The sequence below is a fragment of the Mastomys coucha genome, unplaced genomic scaffold, assembly GCF_008632895.1.
Source record: "Mastomys coucha isolate ucsf_1 unplaced genomic scaffold, UCSF_Mcou_1 pScaffold9, whole genome shotgun sequence".
Lineage (NCBI taxonomy): Eukaryota > Metazoa > Chordata > Mammalia > Rodentia > Muridae > Mastomys > Mastomys coucha.
In genome coordinates, this window is record NW_022196915.1 from 16,466,456 (window position 1) to 16,486,969 (window position 20,514).

Here is a 20,514-nt window from a genome sequence, read left to right on the forward strand (position 1 = left end):
TTTTTTTTTTTTTTTTCATTTGCTAACCTGCATGGTAGTTGCCATTTTAAGACTCTTAGGGTTATGTGCCTTGTTTTGTGTTTTGAGATAGGGTTTGCTTTGTAGTGCTGTTGGCTTGGTCCTGGCTATATATATCCTAGGCTGACCTTAAACTTCTGATATCTTTCTCCCTTGGCCTCCCAAGGGCTGAGATAACCATTGTAGGCTACCATGCTCATTTTCCCGTGTTTATTGATGAAGGTGAGTTGAATGGTTAATAAAAGGTACAAATTGGCCAGGAATGGTGGTGTATACCTTTAAAACCAGCTCTTAGGAGGTAGAGGCAGATAGAATCTTGAGTTCAAGGCCTGGTCTATAGGCTAGGCAAGACTACATAGCAAGACATTCTCAAAAAAGAGAGCACCAGTGAAGCTGGGCTTACTAAACAGTAGATGCTCACTTCCTCTTTTCTAGGCCACCAGGAAACCCGCCACGAAGAATGGGTCGGATCAGTCACCTTCGTGGCCCCAGCCCTCCTCCAATGGCTGGTGGATGAGGAAGGTAAGTTAAAATCTGAAATGATTTTGCCTCCTTAGGAATATTTTGTTTAGAAAAACAGAAGTCGTGTTTTTGGTGAAGGGCTTTTTGAGACTGGATTTTTCTGTTCATCCCTGAACCAGGTTGGCCTAAACTTAAGATTCGCTTACCTATGCCTCTTAAATACTGGCATTAAAAGTGTCCTCCACCACCACTGAAAGGCTCTTTTTGTTTGTTTTTTTTTTTATGTGTAGGAGTGTTTTGCTTACATGAACTGTATATGTTGGGGGAATTGGGGAACAGGGAGGAGACCAGAAGAGAGCACTGGCTCTGCAAGTAGCATTTTAAGATTTTATTTTTCCTTACGTATGTGGGGTGGGGGGGTGTCTGCTTGTAGGTATGGGTGCCCATGAAGGTCAGAAAAAGTCACATCCTCCTGGAACTGTAGTTGCCAGCAGTTGTGAACCACCCAAGATGGGTGCTTAGAATCCAACTCTTGTCCTCTGCAAGAGTAGGAAGTGCTCTCAGCTGCTGAGCCATCTCTTTAGAAGTTGCATATTTTACTATTTAGAAAGATAGATCTTAGTTCTTGGAGGTTTCTTGACTTTATTATTAAAATATTAGTTGAGAAAAGATTTGTTTTACCTCCTTGGACCTCTTTGGCTTCACTATTTCTGTCCCTCAGGAATTTCATGCTAATATATGTATGCATGCCAGAGAGAGACAGAGAGATCCAATCTAATAGGCAGGAGCTAATTGTGTTACCCTCTTTTAGGTAAACGTCTGCTCTGAGAAGCAGACAACTAGACATACACACTCGTAGAAGGAAGCCATCAAGAGGTGAAGAGCGGCTCATGCAGGAGAAGATGGTGTATGTCCAAACAAGGATTGCTCTGTGTCCTCACAGATGAATGAGGTCATGCTGGGAATTCCCTCTGCAGGATCTGGCCTGACTGATAATGCAGTTCTATAAAGTACATGTTTGTCTCCTTATCTTTTTTGTATAGTTTACTAAAGTATTAATATAGTTTTAAGAAGTAAATATTTTTAGGTTGCAGACCTTGATTCTTCATCTTTATATGATCATGCCCAACATCTTTGATCAGGAAGAAATAAAGGCCATGTATTTAGTCTTGGTTTTGTTTGATTGGTTTTGGTTTTGGTTTTGTCTGGCTTTTCCAAGCCACTGCCCCCTTCTCCAATGTATATAGTCCTGTTAATGTTGCCTTTTCTCAGCTTTTGAAATACTGCTCACTGTTATTTTGCTCTCATTTATAAATAAACCACAACATAATTATTTCAGTAGTATATGTAAATTTGCTTTTGAATTTTTAATCTTTAATATACTTATTTTGTAAATGCTTCTTGTCCGATTTACTACCAGATAACATCATCAGGATATTTATAAGGCCACAGTCACCAAAAATGAGCTTGAAATGACTGATGACATGTGCACTGATCTTGAAAACCACGGACTTCACTACTGTCTTGACAAACAGGAATCTGGTCCTGTTGTGTATTACCCTTCTTGCTTGCTTTCCCTTCTGTCTGGGACGCCTCTCATGTTCATCCCCCGTCTTTCCACCCATTTTTGAGATTTGTAGTTGGCTTCTTTATGACCAAAAGGAACTTGGGAGGGGAGGGGTTCTGTTTTTGTTTTTGCTCTCTTCTAGCTCACAGTCCACCGTGGAGGGAAGTTAGAGCAGAGACCATGGGGAACACTGCTTACTGGCTTGTTCTCAGTGCTTACTCAACCTGTTCAGTTGCTAAACTGGACTTTGTTGGTTTACTGAGACGGTCTCATGCAGTCCAAGCTGACCTTCAACTCAAGATGCTCTGGTCCTTCTCAGTTACCTGGGATCACAGGGGCGCTCCCCCCATCCAGCTCAGGTCATTTTACTCCTGTTTTCTCACCATCTTCTGAGGCTTACAGAAGCACACTTCTCACGGAACTTGATTCTAGCGTTGAAGAAAGTGCATAGGCAAAACCACTACACATCAATGGCTCCTAGGTCTAAGGAACCATAATGAAAGGACACCCTGGGGCGGGGGTGGGGGTGGGGAGAGCTAAAGCCATGCAGCTGGACATCGGAAATTAGGTGTGTGGACTGGTGATAAGGCCAAGCATTGACATTGTCTGCCAAGCCTAGCTGGCCCTACTCCTAGGACCCACATGGGAGAAAGAACTCCTTACAGTTATCATCTCACCTCCACATATGCACTGTCTTAGTCAGGGTTTCTATTCCTGTACAACATCATGACCAAGAAGCAAGTTGGGGAGGAAAGGGTTTATTTGGCTTACTTCCACATGGCTGTTCACCAAAGGAAGTCAGGACTGGAACTCAAGCGGGTCAGGAAGCAGGAGCTGATGCAGAAGCCATGGAGGGATGTTCTTTACTGGCTTACTTCTCCTGGCTTGCTCAGCCTGCTCTCTTATAGAGCCCAAGACTTCCAGCCCAGGGATGGCACCACCCACAAGGGGCAATTGAGAAAATGCCTCACAGCTGGATATCATGGAGGCACTTCCCCAACTGAAGCTCCTTTCTGTGATAACTCCAGCCTGTGTCAAGTTGACACACAAAACTAGCCAGTACATGCACCTTAGCAAGAATGTATACACACACACACACAAAACCAGAAGATCAAGTATAGCTTCATAGACCACAGGCACGGGAGGGAGTGGTCCAGGCTGAAGGCTTGCTCAGTAGGTAAGAGCACAAGCTGTGCTCTCTTGAGGACTTGAATTCAGATCAAAGCACCCATAGAACAAGGCTTGAGCAATACCCTGTGCTCGCCTGTAACCCCAGGTGTCAGGTAGAGACAGGATCTGGTGGCTCACTGGCTATCAGCTGAGCTCTAGGTTTATTGAGAAATCCTGTTTCAAAGAAGTATTGTGGCATAATAAATGAGGACAACCTGATGTCCTCTGGCTCTGTAGGCACACACACACACACACACACACAATGGCAAGAATTATATCAAGTAAAGTCTTGGATGTAGTTGGCCATGAACTGAGGCAATCCTGAGTGTTGGAATGACATGTATATGCTGCCACAACAGACTAATTTGTAGTAAAACACTGAGCAGCTGTATGGACAGATGACCAGGAAATGGACTAGACAGGAACCCCATCTTAGAGGCTGCTGTTGTCATCCAGCAGGAGTTGGTTAAGTAACACCACATTCAAAACAGTGAATGAACTCAAGATAATTTTAGTCACTTCGATATTTGTGATGGTTTGAGTGAGCAGCCAAACTACCTATCTGACTTATTGTTGGGGTCTTGTCATCCCCTGTCCCGTCTCCTACTGGGAATGGGAATTACTTATTTGCCAGGAGGTGGTAGCACATACCTTTAAAAGCCCAGGAGGATGTCTGTGAATTTGAGGCCATTCTGGTCTACAAAGCAAGTACCAGGACAGCCAGGGCTTCATAGAGAAATTCTGCCTCAAAATAAATAAGTAAATAAATAAAAAAAACAAATCTGTATTTAATTTTAATTTTGCATTGCTTTGTAGAAATCTTATGTATAGGTATCAAATGGATAAAGCCACGAAATTCAAAGAAGTTACTCAAGGAATATGTCAAGAGACCCAGTCCCAGAGAACGCATTTAGGGGGCCGACTGGTCAGGACCAACAAACTGTGAGAACTAGCAATGTTATGGAATCTGTGACTGAAGATCTGTGGAGTCAAAATGAGACTGATGAACCTCAAACGAAGCACTCAATTTATTAGGGTTAAGTGAGATAGCATACCCCTTTAACTTCTGTGAGTCTAAATAGGAAGTTCCAGGCTAGCCAGGGCTTAGAAGAGATTTTTTTTTTTTTTTTTTTTTTTTTTTTGGTTTTTGGTTTTTGGTTTTTTTCCCAAGACAGAGTTTCTCTGTGTAGCCCTGGCTGCCCTGGAACTCACTCTGTAGACCAGACTGGCCTTGAACTCAGAAATCCGCCTGCCTCTGCCTCCCAAGTGCTGGGATGAAAGGCGTGCGCCACACCGCCCGGCCTAGAAGTGATATCTTGCCTAAAAATAAATTTAATTAATTAACTGTATTACACTGGGGATGTAGCTCATTGGTAATGGGAACATGCTCACCATTCATTGGTGTCTGGGTTCAGTCCCCATCATCAACCCCCACCCCCACCCCCCCAAAAAAAACTCCAACACAGTCATACCCTTGTTCCCAGAATTCTCTAGGAGCGACGCCGGTGGCGGCCATCTTGACTGTGGGCAGCCAGGGAACGCTGCGCCTGCGCGATGGTTCTCCTCTGCTTGCTGTGGCGTCGGTGTTCCTGAGCCCCGGGGCTGGTGGTGGTCGGCGGTGGCAGAGATGACCCAAGCCGAGAAGGGGGACACGGAGAACGGGAAGGAGAAGGGCGGGGAGAAGGAGAAAGAGCAGCGCGGCGTGAAGCGGCCCATCGTGCCCGCGTTGGTCCCCGAGTCGCTGCAGGAGGTGAGGTGCAGGGGGGCTGGCCTTGGTTAGACCACTGCTAGCCTGGGCCTCTGCTGGCCCGGGATCCGGGGCCGGGCGTAGCCGGAAGCGTCCGGGTCCCCTCCCCTGAACGCCAGCCTAGGTTCCTTGTGCGAAACAGCGTGGTGCGGGCCAAAGCCAAGTCCGCGGTGCACAGGTCTCAGCTATAAGACGTCACGATTTAGCAACAGCCCGGCTCCCAGGGACGCCAGCAGAAACTCGTTCAGGGATAAGCTCTCATCCATTCCTTTGTTTGCAAATCTCACAGTGCAAGTCATTTCACGTTTAAAAGCAGGAAAAATGTAACCTTTTCTTAAATAGACACGAAGAGTCAGTGTGTCAATAACAGTACAAGTTTAAATAAAAAACTTGGAATAGCATGGCTCACACTCTCACTAACCAGGGCTTACTGATAAGTAAAGGAAATAAATTCCTGTAGGGAAACACGGCAGTGCACAGCTCCCAGAAGAAATAGGGAAGGATTGGCTGTTGAGGATTTCCCGTGGGCCATTTCAGAACCTTCTTCCTCTCCCATAGGTGGGCTAAATTATCTAACTGGTAGGGCTGATGTAAAATGCATAGTGTGGTGTGTAGGATAAGCTAGTTTAGAGGACCCACGGTGTATCTCTTCCAGCCTGGACAGGAGGGCAGAGGTCCTGGAAGGCTAGAGATTTAGAGTGAGGTTAGAATGGTTTAGAGCTATGCAGGATTTATCAGCATTTCTCAACCTGTGGGTCGAAAGCCTTTTGGGGGGTTACATATCAGATGTTTACGTATCAGATGTTTACGATTCATAACATTAGCAAAAATTACAGTTGTGAAGTAGCACCAAATAATTTTATGGTTGGGGGTTACCATAACATGAGGAGCTGTATTAAAGGGTTGCAGCATTAGGAAGGTTCTGGGGAAGAGAGCTACCTGAGAGACTTGGATCTGGAGCGGATGTAAAGGATTGGAGTCATAGCTGTTTAGAATTGAGAAAGACAGTAGAGTTTTTTCAGTGTCCACACAAGCTCGTAGCCGAGGGTCTTCACTGAAGCTAGTGGAGAATTTTGGCATGGGATGCTAACTTGATGGTGTTGTGCTACATCACTTTCATTTGCAGTTTACACCTGAGAGCCACTCAGTTGTGTTACCAATAAAAAGGAAAAAAAAAAAAACTTACTGTTTTAAGCACATTTAAGTTTACAGTTTTATGTTGGGTCTCAGATTGGACAGTTAGCATTCTTTAAGGCCAACAGTTCTACAATCAAGCTACCTGATTAACTCTGGCATTCTCACAAGAACTATAGCATTTCTTCTGGTCCCTTTTCTATACCCCACTGAGTTTCATCAAGTGCTTTGGCTATCCCGTACCCTCTGTGGCACTTGTACTTCATGGACTTTTCTCAGTCTTGGGTTAAGTAATGAATAATTCCAGGAAATGATGAGTGAAACATACTGCTAGGTGTCTTTCCTAACACGTTCAGATACATAATTACTAAAAATGAAAATTGTCCGTACATAACTGCATTCTCTAGATTTTCTTACTCCACATACTGCCGCCCGTGGGTCTTTGATAAAGTCCAGGTGTCCCAGATGGGTTGCAGCCTCACGTGTTTTCCCCTTTCGATTGGCAGATTGCCTCCATACACAGTGATGCTGACAGCACGTCCTGAGACAGGGTAGGAAACAAGACAGACAAGCAAGCCCTCCTCGCTAGGGTTTGTTGTACATCATGGAAAGGGAGGAGGCTATCAGGTCATAGTATGAAGGGACCAGCCCACTTACTCTGGATGACATTTAATTCATTCCTGAAGGGAAGAGTTAGATGGAGCTGAGAGAGAGAGAGAGGACATTGCCAGCAGAGGGAGCTGCGTTGCTGAAGGCTCCAGAGTCGTTGAGTTTTGTAGTCAGAAGTCTGGATTGAAGCTGGGCAGAGTGGCACATGTCTGTAAACCAGAACTTGGTGCCTGGGTTGAGAGGGTTAGGTAGGCTGAAAGGACATCAGTTCTAGAGCAGGGTAAGAGCTTGATGGAGCAGCTTTGAGCCTTTGTATTTATGAGCCCCAGAAATGTGAAAGAAACTTATGCAGCATGGGCAGGGTAAAGGAGGTACCAAGAAGTTGGGCTAGGATTGTGGTTCTCAATAGACAGTCTTGTTTTCTTTTAATAGAAGCTCTTTAAAAAAGAATCATTCTATACTGTACTCAATTCCAACAGGTGTGGGATCAGATTTGGTGACAGAAAAGTGCTGTTTCCTTCCAACATGGATTCTGGAACATATTTCCTGACATCAAAGCAACTGCCCAATAGTGTTTGGAATTAACGTTTTCTGTTCATACAAACTGGGAGAGAGAATTTTCTTTTTTCTCTTGTCTAGAGCTCGTCAGTAGCAGTGTTCAGCTAGCAGAGAGGTGTAGTGTGCTATATGAGTGTTTTATATTAAAATATGAAGCATGAGAGCAGGCCATTGGCTGTTGATTGTATTTCCCTTGCTCAGTGCATTTTGTTTCCTTTTTACCATTTTATCTTCTATTGGAAGACCTTAAATGCTACTGAAACTTGCCTGAGAACTATAGGACCATGGCAAACAAAAGCAATTATACAAAATTAAGAGAATCTGAATATTTGGCTGAGGATATATATAGTTGAATTTATGGAAAAAAGCACAAACAACCTTTGGAAGCACTTTGTCTGCACACCATGATGAACTTCCTGAGCCCAAGGTACCAGGGCAAATAACTGGCACCATCTACCCTTCTGAAGTGTTTTAGTTACTGGATCAGTGGTAAAAATAACATTAATAAAACAAGCTATCTCTGGAAAAAAAAAAGAATCATTCTAAAAAATTATGTGCATGTATAGTGGGGGTGGGGGATGCGTGTGCATATGTTAGTGCGGTACCCATGGAGCCCAGATCAGATCTGTGAAGTTGGAGTAAGTGGTAGTGAGCTGCCTGACATCAGTGCTGGGAACCGGTGCTCTGCAAGAGCATTACTCATAACTCTTGAGCCATCTGCCCATTCCAGATTCCCTGCTTTCAGAGGCGTGGCCAAAGTCTCCTTCCCATACTCTCTGCTGAAACTGCATGCCTCAGCGAGTTTGGGGGGTGGGGGGTGGCGAGGAGCAGAAGTTTTCCCAAGCAAGCTTGAATTCTTTCCCATGAGAGAGAGTTACAGACTTAAAATAGCTATTCTGTAAAAGCTGCAGCCATCACCTTACTCCTTTAGATTTGTGTTCCTCGTCGTCTGTTTTCCTTCACTCTGCTGACATACCAGGATAGAGTTTCAAACTCTGACTTTGAACCCCAGGCTCTTGCCAGATCAGGCAGACAGCATGGAGAGAACACAGGTGACAAACCTGTGCTCAAGTTGTTGGTGAATATTGCTTCCAGCATTGTGAAGCAGGAGTTCTACACTGACATTATTTTCTCCCTTGAACTCCTCAAGCAAACCTGAATGATCATATTAGTCACCGCCGGAGATTATTTTAGTTAGCTAATTCCTAAGCTTCCTGGAGCTTCTGGGTCTAAAGATCTGTAGGGAAGGCTTAGCCCTTCCTCTTCTGCTCACTCCCCTTTGTCTTGTCTTTCATCCACGTGTATGTCCTTCTAAATAGAAAGTTCTCTGATGGCAGAGAGTCAGCCTTGACTACCATTCTACCTACATTTCCTGCCATACAAATGCTCAGTAATTATGTATTAATTTGCACTGGAGGACTTTGGTTTTCAAAAGTAAGGATTATGTGAAAGTTAGGATTTGTGAAGTGTGTACTGTGAGTCAGCTCAAGGAAACACAGAGAATTTGCTTTAAAAGAGCAAGTTGGATGTCTCTCAGCTCCTTACTGAATGGTTTTCAGGCTTTTCCGTCTAATAGTGTGTGCTGCCTTATGCCAACTTGACATAAGCTGAAGTCATCAGAGAGGAGGGAACCTCAACTGAGAAAATACCTCTAGAAGATTGGGCTATAGGCAAGCCTGTAGGGCATTTTCTTAACTAGTGATTAATGTAGGAGGGCCCAGCCCATGGTGGGTGGCACCAACTCTGAGCTGGTGGTCTTGGGTTCTATAAAAAAGCAGGTTGAGCAAGCCATGAGGAGCAAGCCGGTCAAGCAGCACCCCTCCATGGCCTCTGCATCCTTCAGTGGTGAACAGTGATGTGGAGGGGTCAGCCAAATAAGCCCTTACTCCCAAATTGCTTTTGTCATGGGTTTCATCATGGCTGTTGTAACCCTAACCAGAACATAGCGTTTGCAGGAAATGTCACGTGATGTGTTCCCTGTCCTGTGTGTTAGTCACCTATCACCTGTCTTCCTAATTTACATTTATTTTTCTCTGTCTGCAGCAAATCCAGAGCAACTTCATTGTTGTCATACACCCAGGTTCAACAACTTTAAGAATCGGCCGAGCCACAGATACACTTCCAGCCAGCGTTCCTCACGTCATTGCACGAAGACACAAGCAACAAGGACAACCCCTGTACAAGGACAACTGGCTCCTAAGGGAAGGACTAAATGTAAGGCAGAAAGCCAGAGCTGGGGATCCACCTAGGGTTGTTTCCATCGGGGGGAGGGGAGTTTAGATACCAAGTGTCTCTGGGAATCTTGAGTAAAACTCCTCAGAGTTCTACTTTTTAAAAGTAATACCACCTAAGAGCTGGAGAGATGGCTTAGTGGTTAAGAGCACCGACTGCTCTTCCAGAAGTCCTGAGTTCAATTCCCAGCAACCACATGGTGGCTCACAGCCATCTGTAATGGGATCTGATGACCTTTTCTGGTGTGTCTGAAGACAGCCACAGTGTATTCATATACATAAAATAAATTAATAAATCTTAAAAGTCATATCACTGAGGGTTACAAGTATAATTTTCATCTTAGCTAGTTTCGTCTCCTGTTACTGTGATAAAATATCCCAACAAAAGCAACTGAGGGAGAAAGGGTTCACAAATTCAGGCTACAGTCTACCATCATGGGGAAGTCAAGGTGGCGGGAACTTGAAGCAGCTAGTCACATTCAGTCTAGAGCCAGTTGAGAAACAGATGCGTGTGTGTGTCTGTGTCTGTGTGTCTATACTCAGCTCACTTTCTCAGCTCTTAGTTCTGTCTCACTGCCTAGGGAATGGTACCACCCAAAAAAAAATTTGCAATCTCAAAGTAACTTGAGAAACTAAATCAAAGTAACTTTTTGATTTATTAAAAATATGTAAAGGACTGTGATTTTATTACAGGATCAGAAAGATAAGCAGTATATGAAGGTATAAAGATTCTCCGAGATACCTTTTTTTTTTTTGAGACAGGGACAATGTAGCCCCAGCTTACCTGGTATTCACTGTAAAGACCAGTCTGGCCTTGAACTCATAGAAGTCTGCCAGCCTCTGCCTCATGTGCACCACCATGCCTGGCAGTAATTTTTGAGTGGTGTTGAAAAGTTTTATTGGTCACAAGACACTTGAGGTTATAGGCTTTTTAGCAGGGTTCCATTTTGAATTTTTGTTTGTTTGATTGGTTGATTTTTTTTTTTAAAGATTTATTTATTTATTATGTGTAAGTACACTGTAGCTGTCTTCAGACGCACCAGAAGAAGGCGTCAGATCTCATTATGGGTGGTTGGGAGCCACCATGTGGTTGCTGGGATTTGAACTCATGACCTTCCGAAGAGCAGTCAGTGCTCTTCCCCACTGAGCCATCTCACCAGCCCCGGTTGATTGTTTTTTGGAATAAGATGTGCCCTTATCGTCCAGGCTGGCCTTTTACTCCCGATCGCCCTCTCTCAGCCTCTCCAGTACTTGGATGCTAGCATGTAGTGCCACATTCAGCTCTGGCATTCTTAGAGTTACCATGTCTAAACAAAGATTAAAAAGATGCAGCTTGTTGATGAGAGAAATCTGACCATTGATGGATACATTGTAGCATGCCTTGTTGGTTTTGCTTTTCACTAAATATTTTATACTGATCTCGTCTTTCATTTCTCTCTCTAGAAACCCGAAAGTAATGAACAAAGACAAAATGGCCTTAAAATGGTGGACCAGGCAATATGGTCTAAAAAGATGTCAAATGGTACAAGGCGGATCCCTGTGTCACCAGAACAGGTTCAGTCAGCATTTCCTTCACATTTAGTATTTTTCCACTTGTCTTTCTGTAGTTGTGTGTTGTGTAACAGTGGGATGTGTCGTACATTCCTGGAGGAGTTTGTGGTCCATACAGTAGCGCCTATGACAGAAGACTGGCTAGTGTATCTTCTGCACACCTGGGCTCTATGGCCCAGCCCTATGGCTCCAGCCTCCACAAGGGTACAGTATGCCGCTATGCAGAATTCTGTAGCCAGCTTTACCACAAGTATGTCCGTTTATGTAACACTTAAAAAAACATAGAGTTGGGACTGGAGCTTTAGTTTAGTAGCTGAGAGCAGTGGCTGCTCTTGCAGAGGACCCACATTCAGTTCCCAGCACCCACAGGGCAGCTCAGTTAAACCATCTGTAACTCCAGTTCCAGGGGATCTGATGCCTTTTTCTGGCCACCCAGGGCATCGGGCAGGTGTGTGGTACATACATACATACATGCAGGAAAACACTCATACACATAAAATAAAAATAAGTAAATCTTTGGGGGGAAAAAGAAACAGTAAAAGCACAGTGTACAGCTCTAGGGTCCTTGTAGAAGCTGCCATCCGTGAGTTAGGAGGGGAGTGGTTGGTAATTGTGGAGTCCTGGGATGCTTCTGTCTCCTACTGTAGACTTCATAAGCACCATACACTAAGCTTATTTTCTTTAATGTCTTCAATAATCATTTACAAACCTTAAACTGTTACAACATTTTTGGAAAAAGGTTTTGTTTGCTTGATATGTTGGAAAATAATGCATGTACAAAGAATTGAATCATGAAAAAGCATGGACTCAAACTAATGACTCTGTAGGACTTGAGATTTAGGGGAGTGGAAGGGATTACCTAAACTTGGGAACCACACCCAGAGGGATGCGTTTGTTACTTAAGATGCAAGACAAGGTTTACCAGCAGCACTACCATCCCCAGTAATGCACTTATCATCAGCACCACAGAGGAGTTTGGTGTCCACTTCTAGTGTTTGATGACATTATCCCCCAACCCCCTGCCCCGCACACTCCCGCAGGACATTCCATAGCAGCCAGACAGGGCATACATCTGACCTCAGCATGCAGGAGATTCATCACATATCATAACTTTACCCTTTCATTTTAACATTTAAAGACATTGTTAGTAACAAGCATTGTGGAGCTATAAAAAGTCTTTATATCTACACTCAATTTTTAAACTTTTTTCCAGATTTGAACTTGTTAAAATTAAGACACACACCCTTCCAAGCCCACACAGTTTCAAGATGACAAATATCACCGTCTGGTCCTACGGGGAAGTCTTCATGGGCAATAATGTGTGTAACAGTCCATCCCTGTGATAATTACTCTCTTCTGCATCACCTCCTGAAGGACCTGCCTCAGAGCTAGTCTTTTAAAAACCTTTAAAAAATGGATAGATAATAGGAATACACCCACAACAATAAGCAGTGTAGAGTGAAGCATGCATGCTCATTTCAGAGTCATGCATTGTGTGTGATTGTGCATGCTGTACCGTTGTGTGACTGGCAGCTTTGTTTCTGTAAGCATCAGCACACAGATGAAGCTGTGTGCCGTGACTGCGTATGCCGTCAGAAGGTTTCGGCTGCGTTATGATCCTTCAGATCCACTGCTATATATGTGGCGGGTCACTAAGGTGCTGTGGTACCTGGCCATAGCAGGACTTGCATATACTCCTTAAGTCATTATGCAAATATGAGTTAGAATTTCCAAGAAGAAAGGGAGGAGGAGAAGGAGGGGGAAGACCAGTCCGAATCTCACCATGTGTCCTAGATTTTTGAGAGGAGACAAAGGGACTCTTGCACTGGCCCGCCTGGGAAAGCCTAGCTTGTCTGTTGATTTCTGTTTCCAGACACGCTCCTACAACAAGCAGATGCGACCTGCCATTCTAGATCACTGTTCTGGAAACAAATGGACAAGCACGACTCAGCAGCCTGAATATTTGGTAGGAGAAGAGGTAAGAAACATTGACAGTGAAGGAAACAGGAAGAAAATAGCCAATAATCCTGGAATTCACTCTGCTGCGTTTTAACGTCTTTAATCCTGTTTTTGAGGAACAGAAATGTATACTGGCCCTCTGAATTGTTGACTACTCCATGCTCAGAATCTAGAGCAGTTAGAAAATACTGACTTTCTGGAGTTTTGAGTGTGAGTCCGGAAAACCCTTAGAGACAGTTCTAACAATGCACTTCTTCCTTTCATAGGCCTTGTATGTTAACCCACTGGACTGTTACAACATTCACTGGCCTATCAGAAGGGGTCAGTTGAATATCCACCCAGGCCCTGGAGGCTCCCTAACAGCTGTTCTGGCAGATATTGAAGTGATATGGTCTCATGCAATACAAAAGTATTTGGAAATCCCACTGAAAGATTTAAAGGTGAGGGGGAAATTCCTGGGTTGTCTTTGAGATTTTTGTGAATACAAGTATCCGTTACTCGGTTGTGTGTATTACAGTGTCCTTGAAACATTGTCAACTTTTGGGTAGTGAGGATACCTTCTTTTCCTTACTTAATCCTGTCCAGTGATTTCTCTCCCCTTACTGCATCATTGGTGTCTGGGTACTGCTCTGAAACCAGTAAGCTTGGTCGCATTTGTGGCTTTTCTTTGTACCTCACTCAGACACATTGCCTCCCTAGTTTACAATGATTCTAAAAAGTCAGGGAACTTAGGTTGACCCTGGTTCTTCCTGAAACCAAGAGGCCTGGTGCACACAGAGTTTTGAGCTTTTGTTCGGGGTCTGTGTCTGTAGCTGCTGCCCTGTGCCCACAGCTGCTGTCCTGTGCAGGGCAGCCTCCATGCGGGCTAGGCATTACGGAATTGGACATGACTAGACAGGTGTTGACACGTTCTTCTGATTTTCACTGTTGTTCTTCTTCAGTATTATAGGTGTATCTTGTTAATCCCAGATATCTATAACAAACAGCATGTGAAAGAGCTGGTCCATATGATACTGATGAAGATGGGCTTTGCAGGTATGTCTGAGGTGCCCCTGGCTCCCTGAAACTGTTCTTTCTCACTAACAAGGCTAACTAAGTGCACTGACTTAATTAAATGTGTGTTCTGAAAGGAGTGGTGTTCCTTAGCTATTTGCCCAGAGATTTCTAGGCTCCTAAATTGTTCCATGGTGTCTAGTGCTGTGCATCTGACTGCTGCCACTCTGCCTCTTTTTAATGTCAGGGATAGTGGTCCATCAGGAGTCTGTGTGCGCTACGTTTGGGAGCGGCTTAAGCAGCACCTGTGTTGTAGATGTTGGAGACCAGAAAACAAGTGTGTGCTGTGTAGAGGATGGGGTGTCTCATCGGAACACACGGTAAGGCTCTTAGCAAGTGAGCGCCATTCCCTAAATGCTCTTCCATCACAGTCTGTTCAAATCTCCACCGGCCAGAAAGTGCCTGTGAGATGGGTCCAAAGAGAGTGGGGCTTAAGTTCTGGCAAGGCCTAATTTATGCAGATGATCTTGTCCTTAGGGAACTTTTCAACCTACATTCACCTTTGTATTTCCTGAGAGCCATGGTATGTTGTGGAAGTTAGCTTTGTGTCTTTTGCATGGTTGTTTACTCCAAAAAGCTTTATTAAAAACAAGCCAGGTTTTTCAGGTCTAAATTCTGTAGAGTTTTGAATATCTTATCATAGCGGTTCATGTGATGAGTGGCTTATCGAGTCTGTCTCCTCATGACATCACTAATGTACATGTGAATAAAATAAGCACTGGAACAGATCTGCTTGTCTAATTCTATAGTTTTTGAACTACAGAATAAATGAAGAATCTGTCTCCCTCACCATAATGTGTGCCTTTCAGAGATGGTCATTAGTGAACGCTGACACTGAGCCTTTCTCCCGTGTGTTTCTGGTTGTCTGTGCCTGGTTCCTTTAGATGCTAGTGAGTGCAAAGCCAGTCTGCCATGTGGTAAGCGCGTTGGTCTCTCCACAAACCGCTCTTAACTTTGTTTATCTAGTCCAGAATACTTCTTTGCAAACAGCTGGCTATTGTAGGCATTCCACCACTCATTTTGGCTAGTGTTCTAGTCTCTCATCTAACTGGTCTTACAGTTCTTACAACATGCTCTGTACCTTCTAAACTAACAGATAAATCATCTTCCCTTGTCTCTTACCTTTAGGCTTTGTCTGGCATATGGGGGCTCTGACGTGTCGAGGTGTTTTTACTGGCTCATGCAGCGAGCGGGATTCCCTTACAGAGAGTGTCAGTTAACAAATAAAATGGATTGCCTCCTCTTGCAGCACCTTAAAGAAACCTTTTGTCACTTAGATCAGGTACGAACGGAATTAATATTGTTGATTATTTTGGGTTCTAGGAAAAATGTAAGATATTTAAAAGGGACTTCAACCTTACCAGCCTTGTGCTTTCTGTCCACTAAGCCGGTAAAGCCAGGAAGCTGAAGCTCCTCTGCTGTGCAAGCTCTCTGGTGGAGTCAGGGTTGTGCCCATGGTCTGACCACTGTGCCAGAGGACAAAGGGGAGGGAAATAAATACAACATGTAAGGAGATAGGTGCAGATATTCAGTGAACTATGACTTGTGTGCAGTGTATTATCCGCAGTTAACCATTTCATTGTGTGTGTGGATTGCTTCAGTTTTAAACTTTATTTGGGTAATACAATTGTCTTATAAACCTTGGCAAACTGTCAGTGTCTCAGCTTTGCAAGTACATAAGGACACACTCTTACTGAGTCCTTATGTACACTGAAAGCCAAAAAAGTACATGTTGCAGAAATCTCAGACATTAAGTAGAGAAGCAAGATGCAGCTGAGCTCTTTGTTTTATGAAGTTTGGAGTTAATGGTATAGAGCTGGAGGACAGCCACTTTATGTGTGAGCTTGTACAGTGGAAAGACGCATGTAGAGCTGGAGGGGTTACTCACTCCTACTGACAGCAGCATCTTTTCCTGGAATCAGGACATCTCCGGGCTTCAGGACCATGAGTTTCAGATTCGGCACCCGGATTCTCCTGCCCTGCTTTACCAGTTTCGATTAGGAGATGAAAAGCTCCAGGTAACCTGGCAGGTGTATGTGTTCGTGAAAGTTGTCCCTGTTGAGTGAAACAAGGTAGGAGCATCCTTAGAGAGAACTATGAATGTTGAAGTCAGAATGCCTGCTCCTTTGGTTGTTTTTCCCCAAGCCAGGGTAGTCCCTGTTAGAATACAGATTAGAACAGAGCTGCCCCCTTCTTTTCTAAATACTGCTTTTAAATTATATGTATATGTGCATGTATGTGTGCAGGTGCCCACAGAGTCCAGAAGAGTGAATCAGAACCTAACGCTCAAGTTACAGGTGGATATGAACTGCCAGGGTGGGTGCTGGGAACTGAACTTGGATCCTCTGCCAAGAGTACTCTTAACTGTTGTGCCATCTCCCCACCCCCCAGGCTCCTCTTTTAACTATTCAGAACATGGTAGGTTTTCAGATGGCCACTGTTCTTGCTAGGGAATCACAAAGTAGATTATAAGCATTTACTTTACATTTGCTTGAGAGAGTCTCACATGTTGTCTTGCCACTCGCCCAGTTGGATTGTGAGTTTTCTGTTGTGCAATCCCTTTCTCAGAAGGAATGCTGCCCAGTGTGACATGGAGCACCTGCTTGGTGGCTTTTGTCTGGGGAAGAATGAAGCTCCATGTTTCCTAGGAGACACCATCTTTCACTAAGCATTCTCCCTTCCATGCCCAGGCTCCAATGGCGCTGTTTTACCCAGCAACCTTTGGGATTGTCGGACAGAAGATGACAACTTTGCAGCACAGGTCCCAGGGAGATCCTGAGGATCCGCATGATGAACATTACCTGCTGGCCACCCAGAGCAAGCAAGAACAGGTACTAGCAGCTCTGCTGGGAGAGGAGACATCTCCTCATGTTACCCAGAACTAACAGGTCCTTGTGATTGGTGCAGCTTCAACAGACCACTTGGTACTGTTTCCAGAACAATATTTAAAATTTTAATTATTCTGTACGTACTTAATATAGAAAATATTGCTGTAGGCATAAAGCTGAGTTGTTTGTTTGTTGGGCCCAGTAATCGAATGTCTATTGAAGGGCATAAACTATAGTTCTTAACTACTTATCTGGTATCAGTAGCCCATGATGGAGACTAGGTTTGAGACCTTGCTCATCTTTGTTCCTGTCCTAGAGACAAGAAGGAGGTAGATTGGATCTGAAAAACAAGGATTCTGTAACAGCCACCAGCCTGTGACTCCTGTTGAAATGCCCAGTGGAAAGTCAGCTTAGGGAGAGTCCGTCTATGTTGACATTGAAGTTTTAAAACCCACTGATGGATAGTAAGGATCTCGAATATGCCCACATGGCCAGAGCGTGCTTTGGCCTTGGCAGAGCATCTTCACCTGCATGGCCAGCTTACCTGAACATGGGAATAGGGTCTGTGTACTATGGTGATTTTTGCTTATGCTGTTCTGAGGTCATAGAAGTAGGGACTTGCGGGGCGGTGGTGGCACACGCCTTTAATCCCAGCACTTGGGAGGCAGAGGCAGGCGGATTTCTGAGTTCGAGGCCAGCCTGGTCTACAGAGTGAGTTCCAGGACAGCCAAGGCTACTCAGAGAAACCCTGTCTTGAAAAAAAAAAAAAGAAGTAGGGACTTAATTGGACAGTACCAGCAATGTCTATTTGTGCTTAGATCATAACTGCTTTCTTTCTCTCTTAATTTACAGTCTGCAAAAGCCACTGCTGACCGCAAGTCTGCATCCAAACCCATTGGGTTTGAAGGGGATCTCCGTGGCCAGTCCTCTGACCTTCCAGAAAGACTCCATTCCCAGGAGGTGGATTTGGCGTCTTCACAGGGAGACTGTTTGATGGCCGGCAATGAGTCCGAGGAAGCCCTTACTGCACTGATGTCCAGGAAAACTGCTATCTCACTGTTTGAGGGCAAAGCCTTGGGCCTTGATAAGGCCATCCTGCACAGCGTAGACTGTTGCTGTAAGCTCACCTTGGGTACCAGGAGACAATATGGGGTGCAGAGAAGTGAACTGGGTCAGTCTTGCTTGTGAAGTGCAGCATTTTCTCAAAAGTCATCAAGCCTGCTCCATCCTTGTCTTGCCAGAGGCTGGGGACATAGCAATGCAGCGCAGGTGGTTCCTGATCCCCTTGCAATTGCTCTGCCAGTTAGTCTAGTGTTGGCGATGGAGATTAGCACACATCATGAGATTACAGCTCTGGTACATGCTAGAATTGAACTAAAGAGTCCCAAATGGGCTTCTGATCAAGACCTCTCATAAGGAATTCCTCCTTCTCTGAGCTAAATGTGGCTTTCCTGAGTCATGTGAGAAATGTGAGGGATAACTGGAGGGTTAGCATTCAAAAGCTGTGACATCTGCACTGAGGAGGCCTGCAAAGCCAGCATGGTTAGCCAGGCAGTCCACACTACACAGGAACCCCTGTGAGCCTCCTGTCAAAGTTCACTTCTGATCCTAGGAGGGGCGGGATGGGAAGTGGGCTGCTGGTTGAGGGTGGATCTGGGGGCAGATCCTAGAGGCTGTTGTTCAAGTGACAGACAGTGGACTGGCCTTCTAAGTGGGTAATTGGCAGGACGCCACTATCTTTTCAGCATCCGATGATACCAAAAAGAAGATGTATAGCTCTATCCTGGTTGTGGGAGGCGGTTTGATGTTTCATAAAGCGCAAGAGTTTCTTCAGCACAGAATTCTCAACAAAATGCCACCTTCATTCAGGCGAATTATTGAAAATGTGGATGTGATCACAAGGCCCAAGGTGAGTTGGTTCTTGATCCAGGTGGGACAGTACTCAATGAAACCAGCATGGTTACATCTAACTGTAATGCGTGAGAAGAGTGAGATCCAGGCAAGGCCTGTGCCTGTGAGTGTCAAGCACCTAGAGAAATGTGAACACGACTTTCAGTGGTCACAAGGGTGGCAGAAGCTCTGGACTCACGGCTAGATTTCTTCTAGTTTGCTGGTTTTGTTTTTAAAAGATTGATTTTATGTGTCACATGTATGACTGTATGTGTTACATGTATAACCCATGTGTGTACATGATGCCTGTAGAGGCCAGGAGATAATAGCAGATCCCCTGGAAGTGGAGCTGAGGTAGTCATGATCTGGCATGTAGGTGCTGGGGACTGAACCCTGCTCCTTTAGAGGGGCGCTTATTAACCTCTACACCATCTCTCTGGCCCCAATTTGGTCTTTTGAGATACACAGACTCACTGTGTGGTTAAAGCTGCCCTTGAATTCCTGACCCTCCTGCTCCTACCTCCCAAGTTTGGGAGTTTACTGGCATGCCTGGCCAGTGTTGAGACTGGCTTTCTTTTTCTGGTCCCTGTTCTCCTTTAGTCTTTAGAAAACTGTAAGGTGGGTAAGGGCAGGGCTGGCTTTCTCTTGCCCTGAGAACCAGAACTGCTCCCTTTTTTCCTCTGGTCATATAGTAAGGAACTGGTTTTGGTCTGGAGACCTTTAAAAAGAAACACAAAGCCGGGAGTTTAGAAATAGGTCCTGTCCATATTTGGAACCCATAGTGGTGTTCTGATATTTTCTTTTGAAGGAGGGGTCTCGGGGGTCCCCTTCCTCTCTTGGCACTTGCATGGACATGTGCCTGCCTACAGGGCTCGTTTGTGGAGTGGTGAAGAATGACATCTTCAGTATTAAAACTTGAGATGTTCTCATCAGCTGTAGCTGATTGGCATGTTGGGAAGTTCTGCCTTTTGTTCTGGTTATGGTAGTTCAGGGAATTGAACCCAGAGCCTTGCACATGTTAGGCAGGTGCTCTGTGGCTGAAGTACACCCAGCCAGTTTTCTGCTGTGTTTCACACAGATGCAAATCCTGGTTTAGTTGCTATTGACTGAGCAGGGGTCCCAACCCCACTTGCAGAAAATGGTGTTGCATATGTCTTATCTGCCTTTACCAAAATCTCTCTGTCTTTGTCTAGGACATGGATCCCCGGCTGATTGCATGGAAAGGAGGTGCAGTATTGGCATGTTTGGACACCACTCAGGAACTGTGGATTTATCAACGAGAATGGCAACGCTTTGGTGTCCGAATGTTACGGGAACGAGCTGCCTTTGTGTGGTGAAAACCACAACCAAGTCTCTAGACATAAAGACTTAAAGAGTGTATGTATTGTAAGTTATTTACCTTGAAGCTTAATTTTCCTATAATTAAATTAATTCAATTTTATGTTAAAGTATGACACTGATTTGAGATGATCTACTTTCAGTCAGGTCCACCCCGTCCCTGGTGAAATGGTCTACTTTCAGTAAGGCCCACACCTTGCTGTCCAGCCTTCCATCCTGATGAAACTTTAAGGTCTCATGTAACCAAAAGGATTGCTATGTGACCACTGGAACCAGCTGTGGCATTTTCTCTTTTTTTTCTAGCAGTAGTTAGGAACTAAAGTGGCCGGTCTGGGTTCTGTGCAAATCACACAAGGTCCTCTTGGAATTAAGTACTGTCTTTGTAGCACACACACACAC

The 20,514-nt window shown here is 44.6% G+C and overlaps 2 protein-coding genes across 6 annotated transcripts in view; both read left to right on the top strand.

Annotated features, from left to right (window-relative positions):
* The window catches only part of Selenok (selenoprotein K), a 15,383-nt gene extending 13,559 nt beyond the window's left edge, over positions 1-1,824 (top strand). For 2 of the 3 annotated variants that reach the window (XR_004116272.1, XM_031362047.1), the window contains 2 exons: positions 454-540; positions 1,292-1,824. Coding sequence is in view for 2 of the 3 variants with exons in the window: in XM_031362047.1 (XP_031217907.1) it covers positions 454-535 (82 nt within the window). In the remaining variant the exon portion in view is untranslated. Of the gene's footprint in view, positions 1-453; positions 545-1,291 lie in introns of those variants that run through there. The other variant, XM_031362046.1, reaches the window with a different exon arrangement.
* Positions 1,825-4,718: 2,894 nt separating this feature from the next.
* Actr8 (actin related protein 8) overlaps positions 4,719-20,514 on the top strand; it is a 28,736-nt gene continuing 12,940 nt past the window's right edge. Inside the window, exons 1-13 of one of the 3 annotated variants that reach the window (XM_031361530.1) lie at positions 4,719-4,967; positions 9,309-9,479; positions 10,940-11,050; positions 12,921-13,025; positions 13,273-13,446; positions 13,948-14,041; positions 14,247-14,379; positions 15,188-15,341; positions 15,982-16,077; positions 16,750-16,890; positions 17,740-18,004; positions 18,633-18,796; positions 19,971-20,154. In XM_031361530.1, coding sequence (XP_031217390.1) covers positions 4,845-4,967; positions 9,309-9,479; positions 10,940-11,050; positions 12,921-13,025; positions 13,273-13,446; positions 13,948-14,041; positions 14,247-14,379; positions 15,188-15,341; positions 15,982-16,077; positions 16,750-16,890; positions 17,740-18,004; positions 18,633-18,796; positions 19,971-20,114 — 1,875 coding nt within the window. In that variant the 5' untranslated portion in view covers positions 4,719-4,844 and the 3' untranslated portion in view covers positions 20,115-20,154. Of the gene's footprint in view, positions 4,968-9,308; positions 9,480-10,939; positions 11,051-12,920; positions 13,026-13,272; positions 13,447-13,947; positions 14,042-14,246; positions 14,380-15,187; positions 15,342-15,981; positions 16,078-16,749; positions 16,891-17,739; positions 18,005-18,632; positions 18,797-19,970; positions 20,232-20,514 lie in introns of those variants that run through there. The other 2 variants (XM_031361532.1, XM_031361529.1) reach the window with 2 other exon arrangements.